Genomic DNA, 14,057 nt, shown 5'->3' with positions numbered 1-14,057 from the left:
GAAGGATTTAGCTAAGGGTTTCTGCTGCCCCTCCAGAAGCCCAACTGACCTGCTGCTGTAACATGTAGGCTTTGAACTCCTAGGCACCACTGCATCCACTTCCAGCAAGCACTGGGAAACCCCGACTCCAAGCCAGTAAGGCTCCAACACGGCCGGGTTCTTCATCCCAACGCGGAGAGCGCGCGCTCCATCCAGAGGCTGCACAGCATGCCAGGATGGGCAAGAGGCAGGGATGGCAGCAGGCGCCTATGGAAACCGGTAGCCCCAAGCTCTCCAAGGAGCTCCCCTTCCCACCCCCCACCCCCATCTTCCCCCACCAGTCACACAAATTTGCAGAGTCAGGGTCCTGTTTGCTTTCAAAGGGATAAGATTTCAAAATCTTCATCTTCCGAGTCAAAGAACCTTTCCAGTCTGTCAGCGTCAGAGGAGTCTGCAGGAGAAGGAAAAAAAGACAGCATCACCTCCCTGGGATGTACTGGCTGCTTCTGCTAGAGCTGCTTGTGATCCAAATTGTTGGGGAAGGGAGCAGAAGTAGTTTCATGACTTGCCTGAGGCTGTCACTCAGCTGAAGCCAACTATTGAATGAGCCCTTGTTCCTTCTCAGAAGGCACTTGCCACTCTGAGGGAAGTTTATCCACACTCCTCTCAGCAAAAGCTGAGAGGGGCTCTATCTCCTGCAATGTTCCTGCCCATTATTAACATGATAAACTGGGCCTGACAACAGAGTTACTGCCCAGCACTTGCTCCTTGTCGCATCATCAGGGCTAAGTATTGGTTGTAGCACATGCAAGAGGAAGCTAAATTTGACCAGCGCTGTCTCTGTTTCCAGTACCCAGAAGCTCAGTGGTTCTCAGCCTTTCCAATGGACTCTCACAATTTCTCCAAGGATTCCTTCAGAAACTGTAGATTCCTATTACTGTAACAGCTTTTGAACTTGCTTTTCACAGTCACCATTTGCCAGCTCAACCTGAAAATAATCCTGAGAAACTGAAATCTGTTCAAAGCCAAAGAACTAAGTCAACTGACCTAAGATGCTCCAGATCAAACTCTAGGCCAAACGGGAACAGGCCAGAAGTCTGCAATTCCACCCATTTTCAAAAAATGAACGGACAGGCTCCCCCCTTTGCCTGCCTGGTTGCCCTACCTGGTGTGAGGTTCAGAACATCAGGGTTGGAGAAGTGGGATGGCTGGCGCTCCACCAGCTCGAACATGGGCAGCGCTCCCCTCACCAGGGACAGCTGCAGGGCAAGAGCAGAGCTGTGAGAACAGACACCTCTCTCAAGGTGCCCAGAGCCTAAAAGGAGATACCAATCTGCTGGACTTCAGTGCACCTCAAAAAAAAACATTTTTAAAACCTTTGATTTCTATCAGCAGCAGAATGTCAGAGCTATATTTTTTTTCCCCTCACGCTTTAAGATATTATTGCTGTACTCTTAAAAAGGAATCAAGATACAGAAAATGTTTTATTTTTAAAATACTACACATGCAGCACAAAACCTATGTTTTTTTTTCCCCCACAGTGGTATGTTTGAACACAAACCTTTCTAATTTGCTGGCACCAATCATTGAAGTCCTCTTCTGTGTTGCAGAAAAAGCCCTAAAAAAAATGCAGAAAAAAATCCTTATCTTTGTACAATTACAGACTGATCATTTTGTTCATAATGCCTTATGTTAACACCAAGCAACATGGCCTGAGCTGTAAGCACTTGCATCACTTCTAACTGCCTTCCTTAAACCACAGACTGCCCTGCTAAAACCAGAATCCTCCCCATAGACCCACTGTAACCAGACTCCAAACACATACTTAGGCTTACTCCAAGCAAGCATAAATATAACAGCTCTCTGGCAGAAGGAACCTTGGATGGAAACAGTCTGTTATAAGCCCAGGACAATCATCTTGGATTCCACAGGAAGCACTGAATTGAATCCAATGGCACAACTGGATTCAGGTCTTCAGAAGCAACCAAAGCCCAGACTAAAGAGGCCTGGGAGGAGGAGATCTATGGAGAATGTTACTTAGTGGCCAAGCAAAGGGAATTTCGCTGCACCAAACTGCTTCCTACAAGAGGAGCTCCTTTACCAAACTTACTGCAATGCATTGCCTGGAACGCAGGACACCTATGGAGCACCCGACCTGCCACCCCGTCCTCTGCCACGGGCAAGGCAGGGGCTGTGACCCCAAGGGCCCACCCTGCTGCAGGTGGCAGGTGGAAACGCGCAGCGGGACGCACCACCGCCACGGAAGGGTCGAGCTCGGCGATGCTCATCCTGCACGGAGGGTGCTGGCAGTGGAAGCTCTCGTCGGGGAGGCAGCCTCTCTCGTTGGGCTCCACTGCAGGCTGCGTCGTGTGGGGATCCAGATAAATGAGCTCCTCCCCTGCACACACAGGCAAGGAGACATGAACGGAAGAACCATGCCAGAAGCTGTTCCTCCAAGGAGCAAATGCTGAGATACAAGGAGGAGGAAGACTGATGACTGGGACAGCTCTAGAGTCCCTGCTCAGAAATCCACGTTCTGGAGACATCTTGCTTTCAGGTGCTTCCTCAAAAGCTTCTTATCTAGGCATAGGCCAGCTGTCAGCAAAAGCACCGTGCCCATTCTGCAGGGGCAGTCTGGGCTAAAGGCACATGCGCCATTTGGATACTATTCTTGCACAAGTCTTTCCAGGGTCCTGTAAATACTAATCTCAGTCCCAGAAATCAGAAGCCAAACCAGCTCGGGGTCTCAGAGAGAAAAAGGGGGTGACAGCTGGTAGGTTTTCAGAAAGGTAACCCCTAAGGGACAGCTCCAAGGTCCTGTGAAGGGAGGTCAGCTCTCAATCTAGAAAGAGGTCCCTGTGCAGATAGGATTTAGGGTTGTACGGTGCAAGTTTTACGGCTTGCACTATGGCATTTGCTCCATGCTGCACGGTCCAGGATCCTGCAGGAAGGGAGAGCCCAGCAGTGGAAGCAGGAAAGCTGTAGTGGCCCACGAGCATTTCCACATGGGGATTTGGGGGGAGATGCTTGGAAACTCTTTGTGGCTCTCTCCGAAGGGTTTAAAGCACTCACCTACATAGCCAATGAAGTAGTGAGCGCTGTTGGGCTTCCCTCCGATCACTCCCAGCGACTGGGGCATCATGAAGCAGTGCTGCAAAGGCAAGGCAGAAAACACACAGCTGACAGACAACGAGACAGCAAGGGGCAACGAGAGCAAACATCCAAAAATACAGTGGGAAGGAAAGACTGGGACACTGGAGAGAAAAGAAAAAAAAACCCTCTAGCAGCAAAACCAGCCATTTCTGGACAGAAGCTCTGCCAGAAAGGCTGAAGGTGGCAACACAGGGCCTTCAAAGGGTAAAGAAGCAGCTAAGAAACACCTTGAAAACAGTGACTGGAGCACACAGGTAGACCAAAGGCAGCACTATTCCAGCCACTGTGCTGTGTGGGCAAGGTCCTCAGTGCTGCAGTCAGTGGCCAAATACCCTCTATCTGAGCAGGGCTGGGACTTGCGGCCAAGTCGCACAACCTCTCACAAAGGCACGACTGTTTCGGAAACAGTTCGTATCAAGCTGTGTCTTGTTGTGTTATCCACGCACCAAATAAAGGGCAAATTATCTGATCTGTCTTACCCAAACAGCTGGGAGATTGATAGCAGGACAACACGCATCCCAAATTGGCCACGGACTCTATACACCCCGAACTCCGTAGCCTCCTGTCATTCCCACTTGCCAGCTTGCACCCTCAGCCTGCAGGGCACTTTCCACCTCTGGAGCCCCACTCTGGCAGTCCAGCTTCCATGAAGGTTCAGGCTGCCACCAAGCACAGCACAGCGGCTGCACGCAACAAATACCTCAGCAGGCTGATACCACATCTATGCAGACAGGGCCTTGGATTAAAGCCTTAAAAAAATCATTATTTTTGTGTTTAAACCCTGTAAGAACTGCACATCTGGACCTCCGGCAAGAATAGTCTCTAAACACCTTTCTTTGGAAAAACAGGACAGTTGCTTCTGAGCATTTCTGCCCTGAAACTAGATTCCAGAAAGGCCTTTGCTCGCAGTGGGGTCTTTAAGCATGAAGACATCAGGAATTGAGCCTCACGCCGCCCACCTTTAGTGTTTCGATGTAGGCTTCGTTGATGTCCGTGAGCCCCAGGCGGAGCGGGATCAGCAGCACCAACGGCTTCCACGGCGCGAGCCCCGCTCCGGCCCCGGCCTCCTCGGGGTGCCCGTTGTAGAGCGGCTCCGGCTCCGCGGCCGGGAACGCCGCGGCTCCGGCGCACGGCAGGCTGGGCTGGCACAGCCGCCCTGCGGAAAAGGAACGGGAGCGGGGAAAAATATATATATATAGGAAAAAAAAATGCATCCCAGTTTTCCAGCTTGACAAACACACAGGCGGGAAGTGACAGAACCAGGTTTGGTCAGTTCTGGTACTAAAACACCTCTAAGCTACCTGTGTCACTGGCCACCTTCACAACTTGCTAGCTAGGTGAGGCCATGCACGTAGAAGTCAAGAAAAAGAAAACCAAAGAACCCATAACGTGAAGCCACATGTGCATGTGTGCATCAAATATGTATTTATATATACACACATACACACAAATGCTGTAGTTGCCAGGATCTTCAAAAAACAGCCACAATCTGTAGTGAATTACCTCACTGAAACAGTAAAGATCATGGTTTATTCATTGTAGCTGCCTGTTCTGATGACCTGAACATGTTCAAGCCTAGTTTAAGCAGTACATAGCTTGGCACAGATTAAATTCATCCTGCTCCTTCACTAGGTTTCACAGTGCCATCTTCCCAGGGCACAGGGGAACCTACCTTGGTTTCTCCCCACTTCTCTGATGCACTGGATCCCCCCAAACCTGCACTGAAATCTCCTTTTGGATACAGTGGACTGACTCTGAGGGGATAAATATATGGATGATTTTTCCCTGCAGTAGCAAAAGGCACTTCCTATTCACCTCGAGATGAGCAGCTGCCCATTACAGCGTCAGCAAATGAGTTTACTTGGTGTAGAAAACAGTGTTAAATTCCAAATGCTTCACTGTGGTACCAGCACAGTCAGTGTGAGCCACACAGACAACAGCCTGCAGCATACCCAAGCCTTGCCTCAAAGTAGCCTTTTTGGGCTAAAGCAAAAAAATAAATCAAATTCCTCTCTCTGCCGGCCCTTGTTTAAGCCAAGGACATCAGCACATGGCTCCACAGAACGATTGGTACTTAAGGTTAGACAACACTTATGCTCAGTCCCTTCTTCTATTTCTTGGCCTCTCAGCTGAGACTGGCAACAGATAGACACAGCTTTGAAAAACAACCACCCTGCACTGCCAGGACAAGCTGTCCTTGCCCGTTACAGCCGACACAAATCCAGCTGCTGTCTGCTGTGATCTCACCCTTAACTTTGCACCGGGCCCTGCACTTTCTTAGCACCCTTTGTCACAGCTTTAGGGCAGGGTTTCAAGGTTGCTGTGCTCTTTTACTTTATACTTTCCTGTTCTTCCCTGGCCTCTTACTACAACAAGGCAGTTCTACCTCCGTGTGATACTTACTGATTTCTTCCATCACTACAGTGTTATCCATGGCTATGTGCACTGCCAGTGAGCTCCACGTATCGAAAGTAGCAAGTTTTCTAGAGAAAAAGGTTTTTTAAAAAGAAAAAGTAAGGATTTGTTACAATATACAAGACAAAAATGGTGTTGTACCAGAGAAAATGAGTTAGGAGAGACTGGCTTTCATCAGTTGTGCTTTAAGCATGTTTTCATATGTGTGCTGGAGTTGTAGAGTCCATTGTCACCAGTTATGGGGGCCAGAAATGTAAAGAGGTAGCAAACAGATCACACCTGTGAATGTGTCTCTGGGCAGTTCTTAAATAAAACAGCCCAGATTAAAATCCTGAAATCCCTTAACTGGTGGTTGCCAGAAATATTAGGCCTTTCCAAATACACTCTGATGGCCTACAGCAGATTCTGGGTGAAATGCTTTTTGGCAATCACAGCAGTGGCAGGGGGATACTGAAGACACATCTCACATTGTGTCTCATCTAATGAGGAAAAAGCAAGGAAAGCATAGTGACCAAAATGGCCCAAAATGACTGGTTTTACCATGTACCACTTATTAAGGGCAGTCCTGATCCTCTGCCTGCCACCAGAGAAGCCAGCACAGATCCAAATGACAGTGACTATCTACTTTGACAGTTGCTTGGTCTGTCACAAGCAGCGTTGCACTCAGCTCCAGAAGCAAACATGCAATTTGTGGGGCACAGAGAGATTTTTCAGGGGTTGTCCTAACCTTGAACTCAGTTTTCTCTCACCTCCTGCCCATATGTGAGTGACAGAAGGGCTGTTTTAAAGTTCCTGTGCTTCATCCAACAGGCAGGAGCCTTTAGGCCAGGAAGTATTACAGACCAAATGACTCCAACTTCATTGCTCAAAAGAAAAAGAAAAGCCCAGCACTTACTTGAGCACTTGTGCAACTGTGTTTGGTCCATACCACTGGCCTATGGATTTCCCCTCTCCAACTCCCATCTGGGCTGCATTGTAAAGAAAAAATTAAAAAGTGATTAATTTAGGAAGTTATCATATTCACTTTGACTCTTCTCAATGTGTTATTGAGTATTTGTATTCAATAGGGACAAAATATCATTTGGAAACATTCTGGGGTCAGTAGAAGCTACCCTTTCACAAGGTGGCTTAGTGTGGAAGTTCATAAAACTTATAAAAACAGTCAGCCAAAAAGCTATTGAAGTAAAACCTGCAAGACTGGACAAGCACTTGAGCAACAGAGCTTTGAAGCTGAGTTCTCTGCTTTGAGAGGGTGGTGCTCTGGAGGCCTAAATTATGCTATGATTACGACCTTCAAAAAGGATGATTTCCTTTATCTACTCAAAAAATGAAAGAAGAAAAACAAATTCTCAGGGATTCTCAGGGATAAAGCAAACCTTCCCCCAAAAATCTATGATGCAGAAGTCCAACAAGCAGTATTACCTCAGAAGTTTTATTTAGAGTGCTGGATCTCCAGGAACACCTCCATAATCACTCCTAAAAATTGTAGGTACATTTTCCTATAGGAAACCTTTACCTATAGGTACCTTTTCCTATAGGAAAAACTCTCTTATTTACCAGGAAAGTTGGTATGAAAATTAGATCCTTTCTTAGTTCACTCACCACTTGTGAGAACTTCTTCATGCAGCAATTTTTCACATTACCAAATCCTGCAGAAAACATCACCTAGATCCTTTTACCTTATCTTAGTTAACCAAGGCAAGGAATGTGATGCTGAACGCAGCCTAAAGCATTAGATAAACATAAAGGTCTCATGGAGTCCACACAGAAATCTATCCTAACCTGTAATACAAAGTAGTCTAGATCACGTCAAAAAACAGTATGATATCAGTAAAAGCAGTATGATCTCACATACTAGTTGCCCTGCTCTTATTTTCTGGCTAAGCTGTTAAAATAAGCATGAAGTCATGTTCTACAGTCACAGGAAATACAGACAGAATACCCCACAAGCTCTTCAGCATCTTACCTATCTGGTGAATGGAATAGTAGCTGTCTTTTTTGTCGACGAAGGCATTAAGTACGTTGAAGTAATTGTCCACCTGCCTCTTCCCTTTTATCCACCTCCACTCTAAGGTGGGAAGGAGAAAGAAAATAGGTTATTTATTAGCAACCACAGACTGCCAGAGACAACAAGCTCTCTTCCCTGTGCATCAACCCTTGACAAAATTTTCCTGTCACTCTCTTACCAGTAGGCATCTGAGGCATTCCCAACACTGCAGAATTAATTTCAGTAGAAAAGTAAATATTTTCACAATCAAAGTAAAGGAATATCACCCCTAGAAAGTCATCACATAAAAGTTCCACCTTGTTATCCCACAGACAGAAAATAGGATTAGAATTTCTCCAGGACTGACATGAACTTACATATTCTGTGGAAAAACAGGTGACTTCATCCCCCAAATCATCTTGCACTCATTCAAAGGTCATTAACAAGTTTCAGAAAAGAAGTATCCAGGTAGAAGACACTATGCTCAGCAAATGAGGACTTCTTCACAGAAGAAGTTAAAAACTGAACTGTAAGCAAGGGTTAATTCCCATGTTCTTTTGAGAATGTTTTTTAAACTTCATACATTATATATATACACACACACGCATATATATATATATATATATATATATATATATGTGTGTATGAAAATTTGTTACTTGGTTAGCTAAATCTTCAATGGATTTAGCTAGCATGTCATAGGGCTCCATATATCTTAAGGCTTAGACAAGGATTTGCCAAAATATAGACTCATTCTGAAAATACTTGACACTCTGCAGCAGGTATGTCAGACTGCTGCAGCCAGAAGTTGCAATATGAAGGTGTTTTCCCCTTATTGTGATGTGACACATATTTGAATATCTCATATAATTGAAAGGAAACTGGTAGTTCCTCAGGCAGAGAGGAACTTAAGAAGAGCTACAGCATACACATTGCTTCCTCTCCTCATCTCCCCTGTAAAACTATATTTATCTGCGTAGATTAAGAAATAGCAGGGAGAAATGTTGGAGAGTTTCCAGTAGACCTCTCAATAGCCTTGAACCCAAGAAGATTCAGGAAAAATAAAAATGAAAAAAACAGAGAGAGCCTCCAGCAATTCCCAGCCGTGCCCTTGGCAATGCCTAATTGTGCCCTTGTTATCCATCTTCCTTGTGAGTATGGTGCCTCTTGGAGCACCTGGCTTTGGGAGGCACTATGGACTGTGCACTGCTTTACCTCTGCCCAGATGCCTGCAGACCAAGGCCTGGGCGAAGATCATCTGGCCGCAGCGCAACATGCAGCCCCAGCCGGTGTCCGACGTGGGACCGGTCCCTCCTGCAGCAAAAAACGATGAGAAGGAAAATCTGAAATCCTAAATTAGGACTATGATAGCTAAACTAAGGAATAAAAATACAGTTGACAGTGACTAATAGTGACATTCGTCCAAAGAAAACCCCAAACCTTAAATTAACTCCAAGGTAGGGGGGGGACAACAACTTTGAAAGGAAATCCAAACTCAGCTAGAGAGATGAATTCCTCGCAAGCCCAGCAGCCCTCAGGAATAGTTTCAGATTTCCAATAAGGGACACGTTTTAAAACAGAGGTGTCCAGCACAGACCATTTCTAATGCTCATCCCACGTAGGCAGCTCCCCTGAAAAATGACATCAGTCACAAGGAATTCCCACACCACAAGCAGCTGCCAACAAGACGAGATGTCAAAGTGAACAACACAGAGTTACAAAGGAAAAAAAATCCACACCCAAACAGTGTTAGCATGTAGGCTGGCATTAATGCACGTTTGGCAATCTGAGGCATAGGCCTCAAGGCAGAAAGCGTTCCCGTGACAGCTTCAAAGGGAAGCGGCTGCTTCTCCACGGCAGCCTGGCTGTTATTAAAAGCTTCACAGAGATGAGCACAGCTGTCCTGCAGGGACAGTCACAGCTGAGTACGGCTCGGGGAGGGAGTTTCCTTGTAAAGCTGCTTTTTCCTCCTTTTAATTCCTGCCAGCCATTCTGGACAAAGAGCACCGGGACAGAAAACACCCCCAAAGAACTATTGCACCAACTTCTGTATCAGCAGCTGCCTTCTGTGGTTTACCATGAGCAAACCTTGCCTACACCTTAACAGGGAAATAAGGGAGATTTTTCCCTTTAATAACTCACTCCTTGTGGGCAGCTGCAGAAGGTGCTAAGAAGAGATGGACTCCACTTGCAAAGTTCTGCTTCCACTCAAATACATGAGAGGGACAGACACAGGTTCAAGAAATGAAAGGACACACGGATTTCGTGAAGCTGGTGCCTCTCAAACTCAAATGAGCTGCTCATTACAACACTGACAACTTCTGGAGGCAAAAAAACAGTTTCTTTGATGGACCATCACTTACATGTATGAAACGATCCACAAGAGTCAATAAAATTCCTTAATCTTAGAGTGTAAGATTTAAGGATAGAGCCTGGCCTGCTCAGAGGGTCTAGCAGAAAAGGGAAAGCCAAGTTACGCTACTGAAAATTAAGATTGCTTTGGTAAATTAGCATAGGACCACTGACCAATCTGTCTTGATTTGCAGAAGCTTAAGAATCTTCCTTTGCTGCATAACATATAGGAATTTTTTTTTTTTAATCTGCAATGTGGAAAGTTCTGAAAATACTGGATAGCTTCTAAGGAAAGACATCTAAAAGAAACCTCAACCTGTGGATGCAAGCTAACCCTTTAATATCAAACACATGCACTTAACTATGGTTCACAGACACAGCTTTAAAATGCATCAAAGAGTTGTTTCAAAGTTTATTAGGTTAAGGGTTTTCCAGGGACTGAAAGAACAGAACAAACCAGAACAAGCATCAAGAAGTGTCTTTTCCAGGTCTGAGCTGCCTCCGCACAGGCGGAATGGGATGGCACTGGCAGGGGGATGCTGAAGGCGCTCACAACCCCATCCCAGATCCCTTCCCCTTCCTTCCACCCAGTACACAAAAGCACACAGTCCTGCAGGATCCTGTAGTGTATGTGCAGGAATGTTGATCTTTTATTATTAATTTTTTAATTGGCAGCAGTATCTGTAAGAACAGGGACAAGAAGTTTGTCTTTATGTTCACCAGGAGATGCTCCTCCTGTTGCTATAGTCCCGGGGTGTAACATCCATATTGGGTATTAATAAATAAATAACATAGTTTAGAGCAGATGCTCTAAGGCAGCAATTTCTGTATCATCTCTCTAGCTTACCTCCTCAAGCCACATCAAAACCAAGAAAGAGCATAATTAGTCTTCTTCAAACTTATGTGGGACTTCACTAGCACTAAAAGTACTGCTTTTAGTACTCCCATGCTGCTGAAAGAAAGGAGGTTTCCAGTAGGGTTCCTCCACTCATTCTCGTGTCCTTTCTAGCATTACTGTCAAATTCAAATACTCAATAGTCCTTAAAGAGTCCCTTCCTCTCTGTCTTTCCCCTGATAAAAACAACAGCTCAGAAATGCAGCCCGGGGCAACAAAACAAGGCATTCCAGGAGAGATGGCTTTCAAAATGTACATCGTGGCCAAGAACCTGAAGGGCTATCACTTTATCTACTCCTGACATGAAAACAAAGGGAGTTGCCCAGGTTTTGAAGATCATGAAGAAGTATTTTCTATCTATTGCTTTCTCTTCAAAAAGGAGTACACACAATATGAAAGGGGAGATATCTGCATATACCCTGCCTTCGCATTGAAGGCAGGAGCTGAGAGCAGAGTGTTCACTCACCTGTCACATCTGTAACACCTTTCCCATTAAAACCTGATCATCTTGCAGGGCTGAACATCTTTATTCCCAGCCAAGCCCAGAAGGCAGGGGAGCCTTGTTGAGCTTTCGGGACCTGTCTACAGCACTTACCGATGGCAGGGAAGTTCTTTCTGTAGGTGAACCAAAGCCGAGAGGTCACATCCAAAAGGATCTCTTCTTTCTCTAGATTTTTTCCAAAAAACCAAAGGACACACATATAAGGATAGCCAGACTAACCATCTCTCCTACCACCTTCACCCACGTTGCCAATGTTTGGCTTCTCACTGAGACCATTTGCCTAAAGAGGCAAAAATCTGTTTGAGGAACCAGGAGAGCATCGAGTGCAAGAGAAACTTTCTCTTTTCTCCACAAGGCCAGAACTAACCAAAAGAGACCACAGCCACAGGGCAGGTTTTGAACCGACGAGCTCTTTCCTTGCCCCTCCTTCAAGATTTTCCCTTTCTTCAACCATCCAGGCCTCACGCTGCCAGTCCCAATAGCTAATATATGGTGACTTTCTGCAGGAAAATATCACCTTGAGTCTGAGACAGCCAGGCAAGAAGCAGCACAGCCATTAGAGTCTGCATGCTCTGCCAGCAGGCTCTGCTTTGCACTTGCTAGATCTATAGTCACCCTGCTCCTCAGAAAACAATACTCAGTCTTAGCAAAACCCTCTGGGGCAGGGGGAATGTCACATTTAAAGTACCTGTAAAAACACTGTATTTTCGGCCTAGTATCCAAACGGGTTCTTTGGTCTCGGGGAAGTCTTCATACTCGAACCTGAGGGTGTCATAGGTAAGAGTAGCTAGAAAGAGAACAACAGCGTTACGTATCCTTCATAGTTTTTCCTTGAAGCTTAAAAATCATAATAAATACACACAGAGTGCAACACAGGAGAGCTTATAGTCAGTGACTTGCTACTTTACACACAGGACGTGACAAGGAGCAGGGAGAAACCACGTCACTCGTGACACAGCCATGAAGATGACGAGGGAAAGCTGATAAATCCAGGGCTCCAAGCTGGGCACTCCGCAGGAGAACACAGCAATTTCCAGCTGGATGAGCCTCTTGGTCCCACTTGCTGCAAGAGGGGCCACCTTCCACGCTGCCTAAATGTGACTTACGGCTGCTAGAGACCAACCAAGGGAGCCCGAGCAAGACCAACACAGCAGGCTACAAACCTCATGTTTAATTAGATTGTGGCCTTGACCCTTTGTGCTTTGTGCTAACTCAATGACTATTGTCTTTACTGCACAGCCAACCTGTAAGTACCCCTAAGGGTCCACGCCTACTCTTTTTACTGAACAGTTTGTCTCGTTTTGTCGCTTTCTCACTCAGTCTGGCGACGTTCTTACCAAGAGGCACAGACAGTGCTAGGATTTTCACAGGCCTTTTCAAGCACGAGTCACTTTCTACTTCCCCCCTTAGTTTCCTGATGCCTCCCTATGAGATGAAACATCGTAGGTCAACCCTGACAGCTCCAAAATAGACGTTTTTTTTTTCTTTTTGGAACTTCAGCGTGTCACTAGATACAACCTTAATAATAAAACACAGACCGAGAACATGGGTTATCCTGCAGGTTCTCAGGCCTGCCACGAATCGCGCTCGGCTGGGAGAGTCCCAAGGGGAACGAGGAAGGGGCTGCACCGAGGGCCCCCCCGCGGGCCCATCCGCCCGGTCCTGCCCGGTCCGCGCGCACGGGGCGGCCCCACGGCGGGACCGGCCCGCGGAGCCGCTCGCTCCGCTCCGCTCCCGCGCGGGGAGGCGGCCGCGCAGCGCGCGGGGCTCCGCGGAGCTCTCGATGCCGCCCCCAGCGCCGCGCGGAGGGCGAGCGGGGGCAGCGCCCAACGGCCGGCAAGGACGAGGCCTCCCCTCGCTGCCGCGGGAGCGCCGGCTCCGCGAGAGGGGCGACGGCCCGGGCAGGGCCCGGCTCCCCGCGCGCTCCCGCTGCCGCCGGCCGCCCTGGCGCCCCCGCGCGCTCCCCGCCGAGCCGCGGCGCGGCACAACGCGGGCTCCGGCGAGCAGGGCCCGCGCGGCTGGGACGGGCCCGGCAGGGGCCGCCGCCTCCGCCGGGCCCGGCCGGGCCTCGGGCCGCGGCGCGTGAGCCCCGCCCGCCCCGCGGGCGCCAGGCGGCCCCGCCGCTCCCGCGCACCTGCGTCCATGACAGCGGCCGAGCGGCGCCGCCGAGGCCCGCGGCCGCCGCCTCCTCCTCCTCACGCGCATCCGCCCCGGCGGCGCGGCCGCACCACGGCCTGCCGGGAGCGCGGCGCGCGCCCAATGAGAGCGCCGCCGGGCCCCGGCCCGCGCTGCGATAGGCTACGGCGGCTGGGGGGAGGAGCGCTCGTGCCGCGCGCCGCCCCGCCGGGCGGGCCTGGGCGCTGCCATCTTGTCGTACGGAAAAGGGCCGCCGGGCGTCTCGGCTCCGTGGCCGAGTCTGAAGGCGAGCGAGGCGGCGCGGCGACCCGTAAGCGCTTTCCTCGGCCCCGCAGCGAGCCCGCGGGGGCGGCCGGCCGCACGCGCGCCGGGGCAGGTCCCGGAGCGTGGGAGCGACCATGGTGTTGTACGGACTCTGCTGGGCCCCGCCCCCCGGGGCAGCTCCTCTCCTCCCTCCCCCTCGGCTCCATGCACGGCTCCTGTGCGAGCTGTTGCGTATCGCGCGGCCGGGCCGCGCCGAGCTGCCCGCGGGACCGGGGGCGCCGAGGAGATGAGCGCGCGTGGGGCCTCCGGGCGACACCTCCCGCCGGGGGCGCCGGCACGGCGGAGCCTCGGCCAAAATGGCGGCGCCCTAGCGG

At 49.0% G+C, this 14,057-nt stretch overlaps 1 protein-coding gene across 1 annotated transcript; it reads right to left on the bottom strand.

Annotated features, from left to right (window-relative positions):
- Positions 1 to 340: 340 nt before the first annotated feature.
- On the bottom strand, positions 341 to 13,504 carry ATG4B (autophagy related 4B cysteine peptidase). Its single transcript, XM_088530264.1, has 13 exons — positions 13,418 to 13,504; positions 11,972 to 12,070; positions 11,377 to 11,448; positions 8,750 to 8,848; positions 7,514 to 7,615; positions 6,443 to 6,515; positions 5,536 to 5,615; positions 4,092 to 4,288; positions 3,052 to 3,130; positions 2,232 to 2,377; positions 1,541 to 1,597; positions 1,145 to 1,238; positions 341 to 430 (listed from the first exon to the last, which is right to left on the bottom strand). The coding sequence occupies exons 1-13, from the start codon at positions 13,425 to 13,427 to the stop codon at positions 357 to 359; spliced, it is 1,182 nt and encodes a 393-aa protein (XP_088386390.1). The 5' UTR covers positions 13,428 to 13,504; the 3' UTR covers positions 341 to 356.
- Positions 13,505 to 14,057: the final 553 nt, after the last annotated feature.

The sequence above is a fragment of the Tinamus guttatus genome, unplaced genomic scaffold (assembly GCF_059628265.1).
Source record: "Tinamus guttatus ecotype Peru unplaced genomic scaffold, ASM5962826v1 Tinamus_guttatus_pri_ptg000364l, whole genome shotgun sequence".
Lineage (NCBI taxonomy): Eukaryota > Metazoa > Chordata > Aves > Tinamiformes > Tinamidae > Tinamus > Tinamus guttatus.
Note: the sequence above shows the minus strand (reverse complement) of the source record. Positions and strands in the feature narration are given on the sequence as shown.

Bases quoted from the DNA above. Each gene is read 5' to 3' on its own strand.
- ATG4B (XM_088530264.1), bottom strand. The intron at 11,449-11,971 runs GTACTTTAAATG...GAAAAAATCTAG, and splicing joins AAAATACAGTGTTTTTACAG to AGAAAGAAGAGATCCTTTTG. The intron at 6,516-7,513 runs GTAAGATGCTGA...TTTACAATGCAG, and splicing joins CTATTCCATTCACCAGATAG to CCCAGATGGGAGTTGGAGAG.